At 46.0% G+C, this 18015-nt stretch overlaps 1 protein-coding gene across 1 annotated transcript in view; it reads left to right on the top strand.

Moving 5' to 3' along the window:
* PAFAH2 (platelet activating factor acetylhydrolase 2) overlaps positions 1-10652 on the top strand; it is a 106771-nt gene extending 96119 nt beyond the window's left edge. Inside the window, exons 9-10 of the mRNA XM_040424231.1 lie at positions 4361-4506; positions 10423-10652. Coding sequence (XP_040280165.1) covers positions 4361-4506; positions 10423-10520 — 244 coding nt within the window. The 3' untranslated portion in view covers positions 10521-10652. The remainder of the gene's footprint in view (positions 1-4360; positions 4507-10422) is intronic.
* The last annotated feature ends 7363 nt before the right edge of the window (positions 10653-18015 follow it).

Below are 18015 nucleotides of genomic sequence, written 5' to 3'. Positions count from 1 at the left end.
CTGGGTAGCCTGCAGGCTAGGACCCGGGTTGATCCCACCTCTGGAGGTACTGGGGGCAGCAGTGAGGTCGGCCAAAGGGCACCAGGCGGTAGTATGAGCAGGAGACTGACATGTTGCGAACACCGGGGACTTCAGGCTGGCGAAGTGCCTGCAAAATAGCTCCATGTCAATGTCGCTCCAGTCCGTGACTACCTGGAACTGGGCCCAAATGGCTGCCGCTTTGGCCGAGAAGGACCTATGGTAGTCATAGAATGCTGTGCCCCCGTACTTATGCGCCAAGTCTACCACCCTGTAGAGGTAAATGTCCAACTCCTCTCTCCTATTGGGGCTGGCAGAGCACAACACGTCTCTGAAAAGACTGAAAGCCAGGACGAATTCAGCCAGGGTCAGCTTGCGACTGAGCCTGGGGTCTTTGGCCTTGAGTACCACAGATAACTCGCTGCAACCGAAGGACTTATTCTCCGTTACATCGTGGGATGTAATCAACAAAGATGCCAGATTGACATCCTTGCGCTCTAATATGTCCTTTCTGATGCTGGGCCTAACTAAATATACCGGCGCCACTGAAGGCGCTCTCCCGCCCTGCGACAGGTTAGGTGCTGGAAGTAGGGAAGGCACGGTACCTGTGACCACAGCCGAAGATGCCGCGCCGCCAGCCGGCCCAACTGCTGGGGGGGGGATGCGATGCTGTTCCATTACTTCCATCCGGGCTTGTAAATCCTGAATGGAACTAGTGAGCGAGTTTAAGACCGAGTGGATCTGTACCAGTGAATTGGTGATGGTGGTATTGTCACCGGAAGAAGCCGGGCCGGCCTGTGGTGTAGCGGGAAACAGCAATTTGAAAAGTTCCGCCTTTCTGGCAGTAGCCGCGATCGGAATCCCTCTCCTGAGTAACTCTGCCGTTAACTTAGGCACAGTCCAAGCCCTGATGGATGGAGTGCTGCCGTGTTCGGACCCTCTTGGAGACGGAGGCAAAGACACAAACTCCTCAATGTCTGATGGCTGAGACATGACGACTAAACAAAAACAACAAAAGAAAGAAAACACCAAACAAAACAAACAAACAAAACAAAAAAAAAACGTGGAAAGAAAGAAGAGGGGGGGAAAAAAAAACAAAAACAACCTGTTAACCCTACGACCTGCAGCCCGTAAGCCGACAGACAACTGACAGAACCTAACCCCCCTCCCCCGACAGAATGAACGTATGAGGAGCAGTCGACGAGGCTCACGTGAAGTATGATAGTCGTTTCCACTGACGGATGAAGCGAGCCCGAGTTTGTCTGAATCTGTGGCGTGGCAGACTGATTAAAAACGAATACTGCGGGCTATCGAACCTACAGACGTGGTAGGTGAATGTATGTAAGTATAGGAGTCGTGGAAAACAGACCGTATGACGTATGACACTATTCTACGAGATGATACGAGGTGTCTCTGACTGTCGTGCGAGAGTGTGGCTGTAGTTGGTGAATGTACCTATGCTAATGGTGTCTGCAAGAGGCTTGGCGGAAAAGGTTTCCACCAGGCAACATGAAAATTTTTCCTTTAGAAATCCTTTTTTTTTTTTTTTTTTTTTTAACCACGCCCCCTAAAGGAAAAATTTTCTTTTATTTATTTTTTTTTTTTATTTATTTTTTTCGCCACTGTCACATGTGCGGACTACATGTATAGGGTAAGTACGTGGTATATGTATGTGAGGTCAACGTGTGCACAGGCAGAAGCGTTGCTGAAAATGCACTGAAATGACACCGGGACCCAGCCACTAGGCCTAGGCAGCTGTGCCCCGGTCACTTGCAGCCCCAGAGTGTTATGGCTCGAATGGGCAGCGGAGCTGAGCCGGCAATGGTGCGTGTAGCAATGCTGCCCCCCGGTGTCAAACCTGAAACCGCACGTGCCTGATCGCAAGGGAAAGCGATCCTGCCGCACACTACCCCCTACCCTCACAGCCTCCTGCCCTGCTTCGCTTACCCCACCTTCCTGAACAAAGACCAGCGCTGGAAAAAAGCTTGTGGCAGAACGAAAAGCACCACCCGGCGTCTAGGAGCTCCAACACTTGCGGACGCTTGGTGATGACGTCACACCCGGAAGTAGCGATGTCCGAATGTCGACGTGCTGCCTGGGAGAAGTGGACCGCTTAAAACAGGTACTGGTCCCTCCCACAAATCCAGGCTAACCTGCGGCCAGCCTTATCACATGCACAAGAATCATGTTGGTCATTTTCAGGAGCAGAGGGAACACAGGGACAGCGAGCAGCATAGGACTCGTCTCCCTCGCCTGGGGTATACTACAGGCTTCGGTAGGTCAGTACTCTAAAAATACTGGGTCTCATTTATCAAAACTGTCTAACAAGAAAACTGTCTTATTTGCCCATAGCAATCAGAGTTCACCTTGCATTTCTCAAAGTGTTTTGAAAAAATAAAAGGTGAGTTCTGATGTATTGCTTTGGGCAACTAAGACAGTTTTCCTGTTACACAGTTTTGATAAATGAGGCCCACTGACTGCCAGCACAGCAGTAACAGACCACTGAAACAGCGGCTCTGTCGCCACACTATGCTGCCTGGGGGGTAGGATACAGGAGCTGACAGGTTTCATTTAAGCAAGGCTGTTTGCCATGCTAAAAGTCTAAACACTGTCTGAAGTTAAAGGGATTTTCCAAGACTTTAATACTGATGACTCATCCTCAGGATAGGTCATCAGTATTTGATCAGTGGGGGCCTGACACCCAGGACTCCCACTGATCAGCTGTTTGAGAAGACCATGTCGTAGGTGCAGCTCAGCCCCATAGAAGTGTATGGGGCTGAGTTGCGATACCAAGCATAGCCACTATACAATGTACTGCGCTGTGCTTGGTGAGCAGAAAGAACTGCTGGTCAGCAGGTGTCCTGAGTGTCGGACCACCACCATTCAGATACTGATGACCTATCCTGAGGACAGGACATCAGTATTAAAGTCTTGAAAACCCTTTTGAGAGTCAGGGTAGGAAGTAGAATACATGGAGTGGCTTCAAAAGATAATATTCGTAAAACTATACATCCAATTATTGTAAAAAAAAAAAGGAATACATATAATAATCACATATAGGCTGTTAATAATGTAATAAAAAAATGATGGTAGTGTTCCTTTAAGTATAGATGATCTATGCTCGGGATAGGTGATCAGTATCAAATTGGTTGGAGTCTGACTCACTGATCAGCGGTTTGTAGCCGTTACCTATGATCATTCTCACTTGTGGGTTAAAGGCGATTGTTCAGCCGACAGCTATCTCTCCCGATAGCTCCTACCTGGCTTCCCCTACACATTCGGCTTGGCGGTAAGTGTATGCGTATTCTATAGAGAGAGTGGAGAAAGCTGCTGCCAGACGCTTCTGGAGGTGGCTTATCTCCAGGGAGAACAAATGGATTGGCCAAAAATATTTACGGTATTTCGCCCAACGCTTGTCTCCCACTACAATTGTCCGCAACTTATAATCATTCTTTCTTTGCCATAATGAAAACCATCTTCTTATACTAACTTTGCACTGAGTTTGTGAATGGCCTGTGCTTATATAGTTACACACAGAAAAGAATTAATTTATTGCAAAATCATATAAAACTGGCTATTTGTTCTGGCATATAACTTTTTTACTTATGAAAATGTATACCTTTACTATTATGATCTGTGAAACTGTAGTTCTTAAGGTTTAAAAAGACACAGGCCCATCAAGTTCAACCCACAGTACAATATAATTGGACTGTGTTGATCCAGAGGAGGAAAAAAACCCTATGAGGTAGTTGCCAATTGCCCATGGATCAATGCCTCTTCTCCAGAAATCTAGTACAATAGTATAACCGTATAATAGGAACCTGTCAGGTGCACTATACTGTCCACACCGAGGGCAGCATAGTGTAGTGACAGACCCGACGATTTCAGTGCTCTGTCACTGCGAGGAGATGAGTCTGATGTTACTCGCTGTCCCCTCCCTCCGCTGCCTCTGGACGATGAGTGACGGTCTTTCGTATTGTGCATAGGAAATAAATCTGTCACTCATCATTAGGAGGTGGGGAGGGCAGCGTAGTGCAGATGATAGGTTCCTTTGAGGCATCCTGGTCATTCTTGAACTTGTTCAATGAATCAACCATCGCAACATCCTGTGGCAGAGAGTTCCATAATCTCACTGCTCTTACAGTAAAGAATCCTTTTCTATGAGATTGTGAAACATTCTCTCCTCTAGACATAGGATGCCCTCTTGTCTTGGGTACCAGCTTAGGTATGAAATGATTATTAGAATTCAAGGACATAGTGATGGTCTTGTAGATGATGAAAATAGTTATGTCTTTAATATCATATTTGTCAGAACTGATTTAGCTTTCTTCTGTCTCATCAGCGGTTGTAAACATCTTAGTCAAAGTGACATTGTCTTCCTGACTGGTTACCTGGCAAAGATTCTAGGTCCACAAGGAACAATGGATCCATATCACTGTCTGAAGATCCACGTTGCTTCTTCATTAGATTTTCTGCGCAAACACTTGGGTGAGGATACTAAAAATTCCCTAGATGTACAGTACTTACATATGTATTTTATGTGTTATCTTTTACAGATTTTTATGTACATGACACTGACTGCTACTGGATTTAAAGGGGTTTTCCGGGAGATTAATATTAATGGCCTATTCTTTCACTCCTGACACTCCTGCCGATCAGCTGTTCCAGTGAGCGCTGCAGACTCTTCCTAGGCCAGTCTCATGCGCTAGGCTCAGCTGGGTCCCATTCAAGAGAATGGGTCAGGCCTGCAATAGCCAGCACAGCCGCTATACAGTGAACAGTGCTTTGTGTGGTATGCTGTGAAGAGGCAGTGGCAGCATTAGGGTTGTTGCGGGTATCGAAATGTCGATACCCAATCGATAATTTTGTCCCGGTATCGATACGATACCGGGATTTCCATTTTTTCGATACTGGGCTGCGCAGTCTAGTATCACAGAACATGAGCGCGCTGCTGTCAGCGCGCTCATGTTCCGTCAGCAGCACAGGGGAGAAGGAAGCAGTCTCTCCCTCTCCCCCTGTGCTGCTGCTGCCACCGCCACCAATGAGGAGAGAGGGGCGGGCGCACTGCACCACCAATGATAGGACTTTTCATGGGTCCAGGCTTTAAGTAGCAGGCTACATAGAGCGGCGCCCAGAGATGTCGCAGCACTGACTATTATTCCTGGTAGCCGCTCCGTTCGGCCGATGTGCCCCCGACATCAGCTTCTCTAGTGGGCGTTCCTTCTCCCTGCGTTGCGATTGGACAGGGCTACAGCCAGAGAGAAGGAACGCCCACTAGAGAAACTGATGTCTCCTCCCCATTGCTCTGATAGTAATTAGCATACAGAGCAGGAGACGGTAATGGGGGCACAGCGGGCGAACGGAGGGGCGCCCAGGAATAATAGTAAGTGCAGGGAGATCCCTGGGCGCTGCTCTGTGTAGCCTATTTGAAGTCTGGACCCATATAAGGTGGTCTTTAACTTTTAATACAGAAGGCGGGTGCCGGTAGCAGAATCACATAGCCGACACCCTGCCTCTGACAGCGGCAGTTAACCCCTATATCAAAATATATAGAAATAGTATTTTCATTCTTAAGGCTCATGCACACGGCCATTGCACTGCCATTCTTGTATTGCGGCCCGTAAACATATATGCGGGCACTGGCCGTGTGCACCCTGCATCACTTGAATGGGTCCGCAATCTGGATCTCTCTGTGCCTCCACACCGCAAAAAAATAGAACATGGACGGATCACGGACCCATTCAAGTTGAATGAGTCTGAATCCGCACGGATGTTGCGCGTGCATTGGGGAGAGCAAATTGCCAACGGCCGTGTGCATGAGGCCTTATTAGTGGTTAGCGTTGTTAGCAGCTTAATGCAACAGACTCATAGCTATGAGGCCTCCTGCACATGATCATATCCGTTTTGCAGTACGGAAATCATGGATCTACAAAATAAGGATGCATGCCATGTGCATACTGCACTTTTCACCGTCCCCATTGTAAAAATACCTATTCTTTTCTGCAAAATGGACAAGAATAGGACATGTCCTTTAATTTGCAGCACAGCCGCACGGATGCGACCAGCACGCAGATGACATCCATGTGATGTCCACATTTTTTTGCAACGCTATAGAAATGAATGGGTCTTCATTCAATCCCCAAAAAATGCTAATCAGATCCGGACCAAAAATACAGTCGTGTGCAGACCTGAGGCTGAGTTTACACGTTGCAGTGATTGCTGTGGCTTTGCAGTGCAGTAATTGTCCCCACAGATTTTTACAGGTTAGGCTACTTTTACACTAGTGTCTTTGCTGGATCCGGCAGGGTTCAGCAAAAACGCTTCCGTTACTGATAATACAACCGTCTGCATCCGTTATGAACGGATCTGGTTGTATTATCTTTAACATTGTCAAGACGGATCCATCATGAACTACATTGAAAGTCAATGGGGCACGGAAAGCAAACCACAGCATGCTCTCTGGTATGAGAACGGAACGGAATGCATTTTGGAGCATTCCGTTCTGTTCAGTTTGTCCCCATTGACAATGAAAGAGGACAAAACGGAAGTGTTTTTTCCAGTATTGAGCCCCTATGACGGATCTCAATACCGGAAAATATTAATGCTAGTGTGAAAGTAGCCTAAAATGTGTTAAATAAATGTGTTTCACCTTTAAATACTGTGCAAGCAAATCCTCTATCACAAAACCACGACAGCTGCAGTTATAAAAGCATGATGTTTCTATTCAGCAATTTTTTATGCATTTTTTAACTGCTACAAAAAAAACACATGTTAACCCAGCCAGGCAAGCAGGCTGTAAGTGTATTACACTCGGTAATACACTTACAGCCAATGCATTACAATACAGAAGTATTGTAATGCATTGTAAAGGGGATCAGACCCCCAAAAGTCCCAGAGTGGGACCAAAGATAAAGTGAAAAAAAGTAAAAAACAAAGCGGCCTTTTCCCAAAGTAAAGTATAAAAAGGTGAAAAAAGAAAAGTAGACTTATTAGGTATCGCCACATCCGTATCGACCGGCTCTATAAAAATATCACATGACCTAATCCCTCAGGTGAACACCATAAAAAAAAATGTCACCTTACATCACCAAGCAATCAAAAAGGCGCATGCCCCCCAAAATAGTACCAATCTAGATATATTAGGTATCGCCGCGTTTGTAACAACCTGCTCTATAAAAATACCACATGACTTAACCCCTCGGGTCAACACCGTAAAAAAAAAAAAAGTGTCAAAAACACAATTTTTTGTCACCTTACATCACAAAAAAGTGTAGTAGCAAGTGATCAAAAAGTGATACACAACCCAAAATAGTGCCAATCAAACCGTCATCTCATCCCGCAAAAAATGAGATCCTACCTAAAACAGTCGCCCAAAACATTAAAAAAAACTATGGCTTTCAGAATGTGGAGACACTAAAAAATAATTTTTCTCAAAAATGCTTTATTATGTAAAACTGAAACAAACAACCAAAAAAGTAGTCATGTAGTCATATTCGGTATTGTCGCGTCCGTAACAACCTGCTCTATAAAAATACCACATGATCTAACCTGTCAGATGATCATTCTAAATAACAAAAAATAAAAATGGTGCCAAAAAAACTTTTTTTGTTACATTGCATCACAAAAAGTGTAATATATAGCAACCAAAAATCATATATACCCTAAAATAGTACCAACAAAACTGCCACCTTATCCCATAGTTTCCAAAATGGGGTAATTTTTTGGGAGTTTATACTCTAGGGGTGCATCAGGGGGTCTTCAAATGTGACATGGCAGCTAAAAATTATCCCAGTGAAATCTGCCTTCCAAAAACCATATGGTGTTCCTTTCCTTCTGCGCCCTGCCGTGTGCCTGTACAGCAGTTTACGACTACATATGGGGTGTTTCTGTAAACTACAGAATCAGGGCAATAAACATTGAGTTTTGTTTGGCTGTTAACCCTTGCTTTGTTAGTGGGAAAAAATTTATTAAAATGGAAAATCTGCCAAAAAAGTAAAATTCAGAAATTTCATCTCCATATTCCATTAATTCTTGTGGAACACCTAAAGGGTTAACAACGTTTGTAAAATTAGTTTTGAATACTTTGAGGGGTGTAGTTTCTAAAATGGGGTCATTTTTGGTTGGTTTCTATTATGTAAGCCTCACAAAGTGACTTCAGACCTGAACTGGTCCTTAAAAAGTGGGTTTTGGAAATTTTCTGAAAAATTTCAAGATTTGCTTCTAAACTTCTAAAGCCTCATTCACACGTCAATGTTTCACGGACGTGTGCTGTACGTGTTCTCCGCGGACAGCACATGTCCCCATTCATTTAAATGTCTGTATTCACACATCAGTGTTTTAGCACGGTCTGTGGGTCCGTGTTTTCGGCACGGATCCATGTCCTATCTTGGTCCGTGTTCCCGGATCCCTCACGCCCATTTTAGTCTATGGGTCCGTGAAAAACATGGATGCAACACGGATGCCATCCGTGTTGCATCCGTATTTCACAGATGATTAAGAAAAGATGCTTTGAAAATTATTTTTCAGCTGTTCAGTGTCAGGCTCCATTCACATGTCCGCAACGTGTTTTGCGGATCCACGGAGCCGCGGATCCGCAAAACATGGACAGCGGCAATGTGCGATCCGCATTTTGCGGACCTATAGAATATGCCTGATCTTGTCCGCAATTGCGGACAAGAATAGGAAATGTTCTATTTTTTTCGGGAAAGGAATTGCGGACCCGGAAGTGCGGGTCCGCAATCCCGTGTCCGGGCAGCACATCGTGCTGCCCCATAGAAATGAATGGGTCCGCAATTCCGTTCTGCAAAATGCGGAACGAAATTGCGGACATGTAAATGGACCCTCAGTGAAACACGGATGCAACATGGACAGCAAAAAACTGACCCACGGACCCAACACGGATCTGTCACGGGAGAAAACATGTATTGAACACAGTCCGTGTTACCCCTGATCCAAAACTGACACGGACATCTGCATGAGGAATAAGGCCTCTTTCACACGGGCAAGTTTTCCCGCGTGGGTGCAATGCGTGACGTGAACACATTGCACCCGCACTGAATCCTGACCCATTCATTTCAATAGGGCTGTGTACATGAGGGATGTTTTTCATCACTTGTGCGTTGCGTGAAAATAGCAGCATGTTCTATATTCTGCGTTTTTCACGCCGCACAGGCCCCATAGAAGTGAATGGGGCTGCATGAAAATCGCATTGCATCAGGTCCTGCAAGAAGATGAAAGAAGACAATAACAGCTGTGCCATCAAGTGGATGAGGTGAGTAATTTTTTTATTATTGTTTAACGCTCAATGGACATTTTACTTATCATTCTGTATTAAAAAAAATGCTATTATTTTCCATTATAACCATGTTATAATGGAAAATAATAAAATCTACACAACACCGAACCCAAACCCGAACTTCTGTGAAGAAGTCCGGGTTCGGGTCTGGGTACCAACATTCAGTTTTTTTATCACGCGCGTGCAAAACGCATTGAAAAGCTTTGCACTCGCGCGGAAAAAAATAAACAACGCAATGCAATCGCAGACAAATTGCGTGCGAACTCGCAAGGGTTTCCCTGAACCCGCTCGCAATGCACCCGGACTGAATCCGGCACGCTCGTCTGCAAGGGGCCTAAGCATTCTACTGCCCCCAAAAATAAAATAACATTTAACAAAATTATCCAAACATGAAGTAGGCATATGGGGAATGTAAAGTAATAACTATTTTTGGAGCTATTACTATCTATTATAAAAGTAGAGAAATAAAAATTTGGAAATTTGCTAATTTTTCTAATTTTTTGTAAATTTGGTATTTTTTTTTAATAAAAATGAAATTTTTGGACTTAATTTTACCACTGTCATGAAGTACAATATGTGACAAGAAAACATTCTCAGAATGGCCTGTATAAGCAAAAGCGTTTTAAGGTTATTACCACATAAAGTGACACATGTCAGATTTGCTAAAAATGGCTTGGGCAGAAAGGTGAAAAATGGCCCGATCCTGAAAGGATTAGGCCTCCTGCACACGACCATATGTGTCCCGTTGCCGTATTGCGGACCGCATTTGCGGATCCCCAATACACGGGCACCGTTCCGTGTGCATTCCGCATTCACTTCAATGGGTCCGCAAATCCGGAGATGCGGAACGGAAGCACGGAACGGAAACCTACGGAACCATTACGGAGTGCTTCTGTGGGGTTTCGTCCCATACTTCTGTTCCGCAAAAAGCTAGAACATGTCCTTTCTTTTTGCGATCCGCTGCGGCTGCCCCACGGTCGGTGTTCGTGCATTGCGGCCCACAAGGCCACGGGGCGCACACACGTTCGTGTGCAGGAGGCCTTAAGGTGTGTTCTGACTGACACTCCCAGGTTCTGCTCTCACTAATACTTCATGTCTGTTTTTGTCAGATCTGCCGATATCTGTTCCCGACTTGGAAGATCTGAGGGAAGTGATTCAAGCTCAAGTCATTTATGGATTTCCTTTAATAAATGACAGCAAATTATGAGTTGGACATAGGAAGATGGAAGTCTGTCTTTGGGACTGTTGCTAAGTCGACTGTGCCTGGAGCCTGAGAGAATGGGGCTTTGTTGTGGGATTCAGAGGCCCTGTAATAAATAAAGCACTGTTGATGAAAGTATGGCTAGGTTATTGTGTACTATGTCCCCAGTCAGTCACACAGAACGCTGCAGTCAGTGACAGACGCCCTGCTGAGAACTTGCTGCTGCCTATACTATGCATGTGCCAAACATAGATCATCAATTGTGCAGGAGGCTTATGTAACAACTGAAAGGGAGTAAGAAGCTCATTTCATTCCAGAAAAATATCTTTTAGAAATGAATTCTGCTCTGCATCCTGTGGAAGATGCACAGTACACAAACATGGTCTTATAGGGTTTCTGTCACCTAAAAAATGGGTATTAAGCTGGCTGACACTAGCGATGTGCTAATGTCAGCTGAACATGACTATATTAGTGCCATCTCACTGCCTGCCGCCATTATTGAGAAAAAATGAACTTTTATAATATGCTAATTAGCCTCTAGGAGCAGGGAGGGGGGCGTTGCACCTGCTCCTAGAGGCTCCGTTTGCCCACCTCTTTTCACGCCCTTCTTCTCTTGATTGACAGGGCCAGGGCGGCGCTGCTTTCCTCCCGCTGGCTGTGTCTGCAGTATAAATCTCACACCGTTCAGTATTCGGCGCAGGCGCAATGAGGGAAGGACGCTCGGCGGCTGCTGGCTCCCTCATTGCGCCTGCGCCGAATACTGAACAGCGTAAGAGTTACACTGCAGACACAGCCAGCGGGAGGGGAGCAGCGCTGCCCTGGCCCTGTCAATCAAGAGAGGAAGGGCGTGAAAAGAGGTGGGCCAACTGAGCCTCTAGGAGCAGGTGCAACGCCCCCCAAACCCCCCCCCCCCCCCCCCGCTCCTAGAGGCTAATTAGCATATTATAAAAGTTTGTTTTACTCAATAAAGGCTTTAGGCAGTGAGATGGGACTAATATAGTTATATTCAGCTGACATTAGCACATCGCTAATGTCAGCCAGCTTAATACCCATTTTATACCCCACGACTCATTCCTGGCATATATAATGGCGCTTATAGATGTATCTCCGTGCCACTACACAATTGTCTATGTCTAGAAATAAACTCTCCCGATGGTGGGCCATAAAGAAACAGCTTGCATTTTACTGCGTTGGCGAAATACCATGTTTAGAGAAAATGTTTGAAGGTAAATTTCGTTTTCTTGCAGGGCATCGCTCTTTTCGTTAAAAGGGATATGTGACCTCATAAAATTTTCAGCTGAAACATGTACAAGTATACTCACTGTGCAAGCAAACACTCATAAAAAACATCACATGACATGTGACATCTTCTGGGGAATGGTTGCACTGAGAACGAAAGGTTGTGCGCACTGTCATATTTCGTATTCTCAGTGCTATGCTCAGTAGGAAGGAGTCACATAGCCAGAATACAAAACATCACTGAACCGCAAAGTGACCATGATACTGAGCACAGAACCATAGCACCGTTTTATATTTGTTTTTTAAAAGATTATCACAAAACTGTATAACATACAACTAATATCACACTGTCAAGATTGTCTTAGGTCCTACACAGCAGACAAACATACTGCAGATATAATATTAGTAAGGCCGCTATCACATCAGCATTTGTTATTTCCGTTATTGTGCTCCGTTTTTACAACGAAAATACCAGAACTGGCACATAACTACTATAAGTAACACATAACACATGAGTATAGTGTTGGAAACTGGGCGCAGCAGCACAAGACTTCTTGAGAAGATTCTTTCGTTTATTCAGACACAAGAGCAGCAAGACAGAGTTGAAATAAATATAAAATCAGGCAGAATACGGCATGATATAGGTGGAAGTGTGAAGCAGCAAGGAAAAAAAAGGCAGTGCTTGGTTTATGTCCCCAAACACTGTCTTTTATTTCCCAGAGAACAAAGGAATAATTCGTTTTAAGGCCGATTTATTGGCCTGTATTTGTGGGAGGGGCTCTGCCCCGCTATTTAGGCTAATTTCCCCCTCCCTACATCCTACATCTGCTCAACACAGATCGTGGCTACATCCGTGTGCGTCTGAACTAGTTGCCTTACTGCTCCTGACTCTACACCGTGCGCTGAGTCCACGCCGTTCGCCCACCTCTCAGGTAAGATGCCGCCTCAGTAAGCGCCCTCCGTTGCTTAAGTCCGGTTGGCAGCGCCGGCTCCCCAGGTAAGGGGGAGTCACGCTGCACCGGAGAGATCTGCCTGGATGCATCGGCTCCCACGCGGCAGTGTAGGCAGGGTGCAGGGGTCAGCGTGGTCCCGAACTCGTTCGCAAACGTCTGGCACGGGCCACTGTGCCATTAGTGAGGCAGGGTTTTGTTTAACTTACTTTCCGGTGTCCTCTCCCTTCTGGTGTCCTCTCCTGTTGCCGCCGGCACGCTTGCTTCAGGTCTCCCGGCGTCTCAGGCTCGTTCCGGTCCGGGTCCTTGCGCCCCCGGTGGCCACAGTGGAGTATGCAGGACGGGGAGCTCAGAACAGAGTGTGGCAGGCTTTGAGATTGAGACCCTCTGGTGGTCACTCCTGTTACTGCAGATGGAAGTGGAAAAAAAAAAAAAAACACATACATACACATACTCATATCACCTATGGCAATATTTTCTTATGCACACACTCCCTAAGTGAAAAAAAAAAAAAAAAAGGGAATGATAAACACGATTACTCATTAAAAAAAAACATAAAAAAAGGGGGGTGAAACAAAATACAGTGGTACATATGCACGTACTACGGTTTAAGCAAACTATCCTTGCACATTTCATTAGGTCGTGTTCAGTCATCTCAGATACGTAATTACTACGCTAGTTCGTTTCATACGTTCGTAGTTTACGCATAATACGCTTGTATATTCATCGACCTCGCTCACGTCTCCAGTCATGTATAGTCGTTTCCTTGTCTGTTAAGTATGTTTTCTCCATTCTCTCTCCAGGGACGTTACTTCTTTCAGGGTCATCCGTCGATTCTGGGTGTGGCCCAGTTTCCTTTCCAACAGGTAGTATAGGGAAGTTTTCAGTGGTAGATTCGCTTTCTCATTCTGTCTTCTAAAAAGTCTCACGGTTTAACTTAGGTATTCTCCTCATCCCGCTATTCGCTCCTCCCGTGCTGTGGGTAAGTCAGCTCAGTCTGTCGGTGGCAGTAATCTTTGATCACGAGGTGACATCATTGACGATGGCATGTGTACGCACACCACATCAATTTGGTGGTAGGGTTGTCACTGGTGTCTGGACTCAGGTCACATGATAGAGCCTCATTTTCACGTACTGTATCTACAGGGCCATGTCTCATGCCTCTGATATCATGGAGGCCTCGGTCAACGAAAATGCCGCCAGGCTATCCAAAGTGGGTAGCATCTTGTCACTACGGAATTGGACCGTACCCAGGTTGATGGCAGAGCTGTCCAGGAAGGGTATCCCGTTTACAGCCTCGGCCAGAAAGGCAGAATTATACCGCCTACTCATGTCCACTGCGAGTCCGCAGCGTCAGGAGGAAGTCTCGATGGCCACAGTCCAGACCTCGCTCACTCAGATTCACCTTATGCTCAACAATCTTACGTCATCAGTCACGGACATTCAATCCAGACTGGACACGGTCGAGTCCCGGGGTGCTGTTCTCACTCCTCCGGCTCCAGAGTTGGCCATCCCGTCCACGTCCGCTGCGGGGGCTACCGGTACGACTGTCTCTGTTCCTAATATCACTCCGACTCACTTCATACCGGCCAACACCAAGAAAGATATTCTTGAAGGCAGGGACGTCAACTTGGCTTCCCTGTTGATTGCTACTCGGGATTTCTCAGACAGCAAAGTCATCGCGTGCGGTGATGTCTCAGTAGTACTCAGGGGCCGTGATCTCAGGCTAAACAGAAAGCTTACCATCCCTGAATTCCTTCTAGCTTTCAGCCTGTATAGACATGTGATTTGCTCCGTACGGCCCGACCGCAGGGAGGAATTAGATCTTTATTTATTCAGGGTAACCAAATTGGGGTACAAATATGGTGGTAGTTTGTTCTACGATTATCACTGTTCATTCTCTGCTAAGGCCGCGGCGGCCCTCAGTCAATTTCTCACAAACTGGGCTAATATCAACACACAGATATTTTGCAGACACTTTGCTGGCCTTAGGGCTCCTGCTTGTTCTCTGTGTCAGTCCATCTACCACACAGCAGAATGGTGCCACAAAGCTGCCTCAAGTGTCGATAGTAGCCCTCCCGCACAGCCGTCTAGGCACCCTGAACCCCAGAATGCCTCAGGTTTAGTCGACAAATTGGGAAGGCCCATTCAATACCTCGGCCGGTCACAGATCTGCAATAATTTTTATTTTTCCTCCTGCAATTATAGTCAGTGTAGGCTGTTACATGTTTGTGTGAATTGTTTCAGAGCCCATCCCAAATCGGTCTGTACATTAAAGGCGGAGAAGTCATATTTGAGTGTCCTTAACGTTGATTGCCTGATGCATTTCCTACGCAACCACCACGACCCTAGCTTCGTACAGTTCCTCATGTCAGGATTTAGATCAGGTTTCCACAATGGCCTAATTGCCCTGCCCGAATCATCTTATGAATGCAGGAATTTATTGTCAGCGGTGCTTCACCCTCAGGCAGTGGATGAACTGATTTCCATCGAGTTGGCTAAGGGATTCCTAATAGGCCCCTTTTCTTTTCCTCCTTTTGAACGGTGGAGGGTCAGCCCTATAGGCGTAGTCACAGGCAAATTTAGTAACAAAGAAAGATTGATCATCGATTTATCAGCCCCACACGGTCACTCCACTCCCAGTATCAACTCTCTCATACCCTCCGAAGAAGTCAGTATGAAATATTCCTCCATAGATCAGGCTATCGCCATTATACTGCAGTTAGGCCGTAACTCTATTCTGTCAAAAGCTGATATATCTGACGCCTTTAATCTACTCCCCATCAGTCCAACTTTGTGGCAGTGGCATGGTATAAAGTGGAGAGATCTTTATTACTTTGCCTCTAAACTTACCTTCGGATCAAAAAGCAGTCCATGGTTGTTTGACAAACTGGCCCAGGCTCTCCACTGGATACTAGTCAACGAATTCCATTGTAGTTTTGTTATCCATTACTTGGATGACTTTCTGTTATTGGAACACCCCGGGTCCAATCCAAAAGCACTACAGTCGCTGCTAAGCTGTTTCCACCAACTTGATATCCCCGTATCCCTAAAAAAGGTTGAAGGTCCATCCCCAGTTATCACTTTCCTAGGTATCATTCTGGACACAATAAACATGGTCGCAAAATTACCGGAAAACAAATTGGACAGGATTAGGGTCGTCCTTCACAATTTCACGCAGACCAGAACCATTAAAAAAGTTGAATTACGTACAGTCCCTTTTAGGCATGTTAAATTTTGCTATGCGAGTCACGCCCCAAGGTAGGCCATTTGTGTCACGACTACTAGCTCTCCATCCTTCAGCTCCTTCCCAAGACAGCCTCATATGCCTTGACGACCAAATAGTAGCCGATTTAGCCATGTGGGACTATTTTCTTAGTAACTGGAATGGTATTTCTCTCCTCATCCCGGTGGTGTCCAACAGCTCCCCAATAGTCTTCTCCGACGCCGCTCCCAGTTCTGGATTCGCAGCCATTTTTGGCACACATTGGCTAGCGAACGGGTGGCCCGACGAGGTCAAGTCACTGCCGGGGTTTCTTCAGTCTTCAGCTTCCTTTGAGATTTACCCCTTAGTTGCAGCCGCTCATGTGTGGAGCCACGAGTGGACCGGTCACACTGTGTTGTTCGTTTCCGATAACGCAGCGGTAATGGATATCCTAAATAACGGGTCATCTAAATCCCCTCAGGTGTTACCATTCCTCAGACGTCTAGTGCTTCTTTCATTGCAACACCAGTTTCGATACATATGCTCACATATATCGGGGCAGAAGAATGTCGCAGCTGATGCCCTGTCTAGAGCTAATTTTGGTCTTTTCTCGCAGGTATTTCCTAACACAGACGCCAACGGTGCTACAGTCCCTCTGTTCCCATCACTGGTCTGGATGTAAACTCTCACTTAGCTACAGCTCGTTTTCTACTGGCCAAGTCCCTGTCACCCAACACGGCCAGGGCTTACCATAGAGGTTGGAGGGCATTTCTTAAATTCCAAGACAAGTTTCCCCAAGGCAGTCTTGATTTTACCAACTACATCCTGGCTTTCATCGGCTATACTCCACAGTTAAGTCTTACTTAGCCGGTGTACAGCATTTCCGAGCCTCCAGTCAACCAGAAGCTCCCTCACTATTCTCCATCCATGTAGTCAAGGCTACTCTCAGGGGTCTTGAAAAATGCAACCCAAATACACGTCCGGGCCACCAGGCCATCACCGGGCAAATATTTTGTTAGACCATAGCCCTTTTGGCGCCCAACAGAGTCTAGTGATAAAAGCAGCCATATACCTGGCTTTCTATGGCTTACTGAGACCAGGAGAGTTTACCTCAGCCCGTAGTAGCCGCAGGTATCTGACTGTCGGGCAACTGAAGACTGACACAGATAATTTCATTCTCTCACGGCCACCAAAACATCACAGTCAGGCCCTCCTACCCAGATCACGTACTACCCAAACACCCACCGCTGGTGCCCTGTTCAAGTGCTACACCAATTGTTAAAAAGTATTGACAGTACAACACCCCACAGGCCACTGTTGCCTTTCAATGCAGCGCATCTCACAAGCTCCCAGTTTGTTTCGCATATTCGCTCCCTGGTGGCCAACCTAGGTTTAGACCTGGCATCTGTCTCTGGCCACTCCTTTCGGATTGGCGCCGCTTCCGCAGCATCCAAGAACCGAGTTCCTGCTCACGTCATCAGGAAATTAGGGCGCTGGCACTCCTCCTGTTATTCCAGATACATACCTCACCCGAACATTGAGATGTCTCTCGCCTGTCAGAACCTTGTACTGTAAGTGCGATTTGTAAATAAAGTTTTCTGATTGCATATGGTCTCTTTTTGGCCTCCTTCAGTCATCCCTACAACGTTGCGGTTACGGCACAAATCAAACCGTTTAGCTAACTACTAGTTAGGGTCCCGGTTCAGGTGTAGCCCCGACCACAAGTTTTAAGGCCGATTTATTGGCCTGTATTTGTGGGAGGGGCTCTACCCCGCTATTTTTTGCTCATTTCCCCCTCCCCTACATCCTACGTCTGCTCAACACACCCACCCTTCCCATCCTCCATTTCATTGTCACACCAGGGGATGGCCTGCTTCAGTCATCCCTACGACGTTGCGGTTACGGCACAAATCAAACCGTTTAGCTAACTACTAGTTAGGGTCCCTGTTCAGGTGTAGCCCCAACCACAAGTATTAATATAATTCTGCATCGTCCCGCAGTCTATAGACATCAATGTGTTTCTTACAGATTACATCATTACAACATTATTATACATAACATACGACATCACGAATATATTCATAACCATTGATATACATAATTTACA

This window comes from Bufo bufo, chromosome 3 (genome assembly GCF_905171765.1).
Source record: "Bufo bufo chromosome 3, aBufBuf1.1, whole genome shotgun sequence".
Taxonomy (NCBI): domain Eukaryota; kingdom Metazoa; phylum Chordata; class Amphibia; order Anura; family Bufonidae; genus Bufo; species Bufo bufo.
The sequence above is the reverse complement of the archived record's forward strand: the minus strand, read 5'-3'. Positions and strand labels throughout refer to the sequence as shown.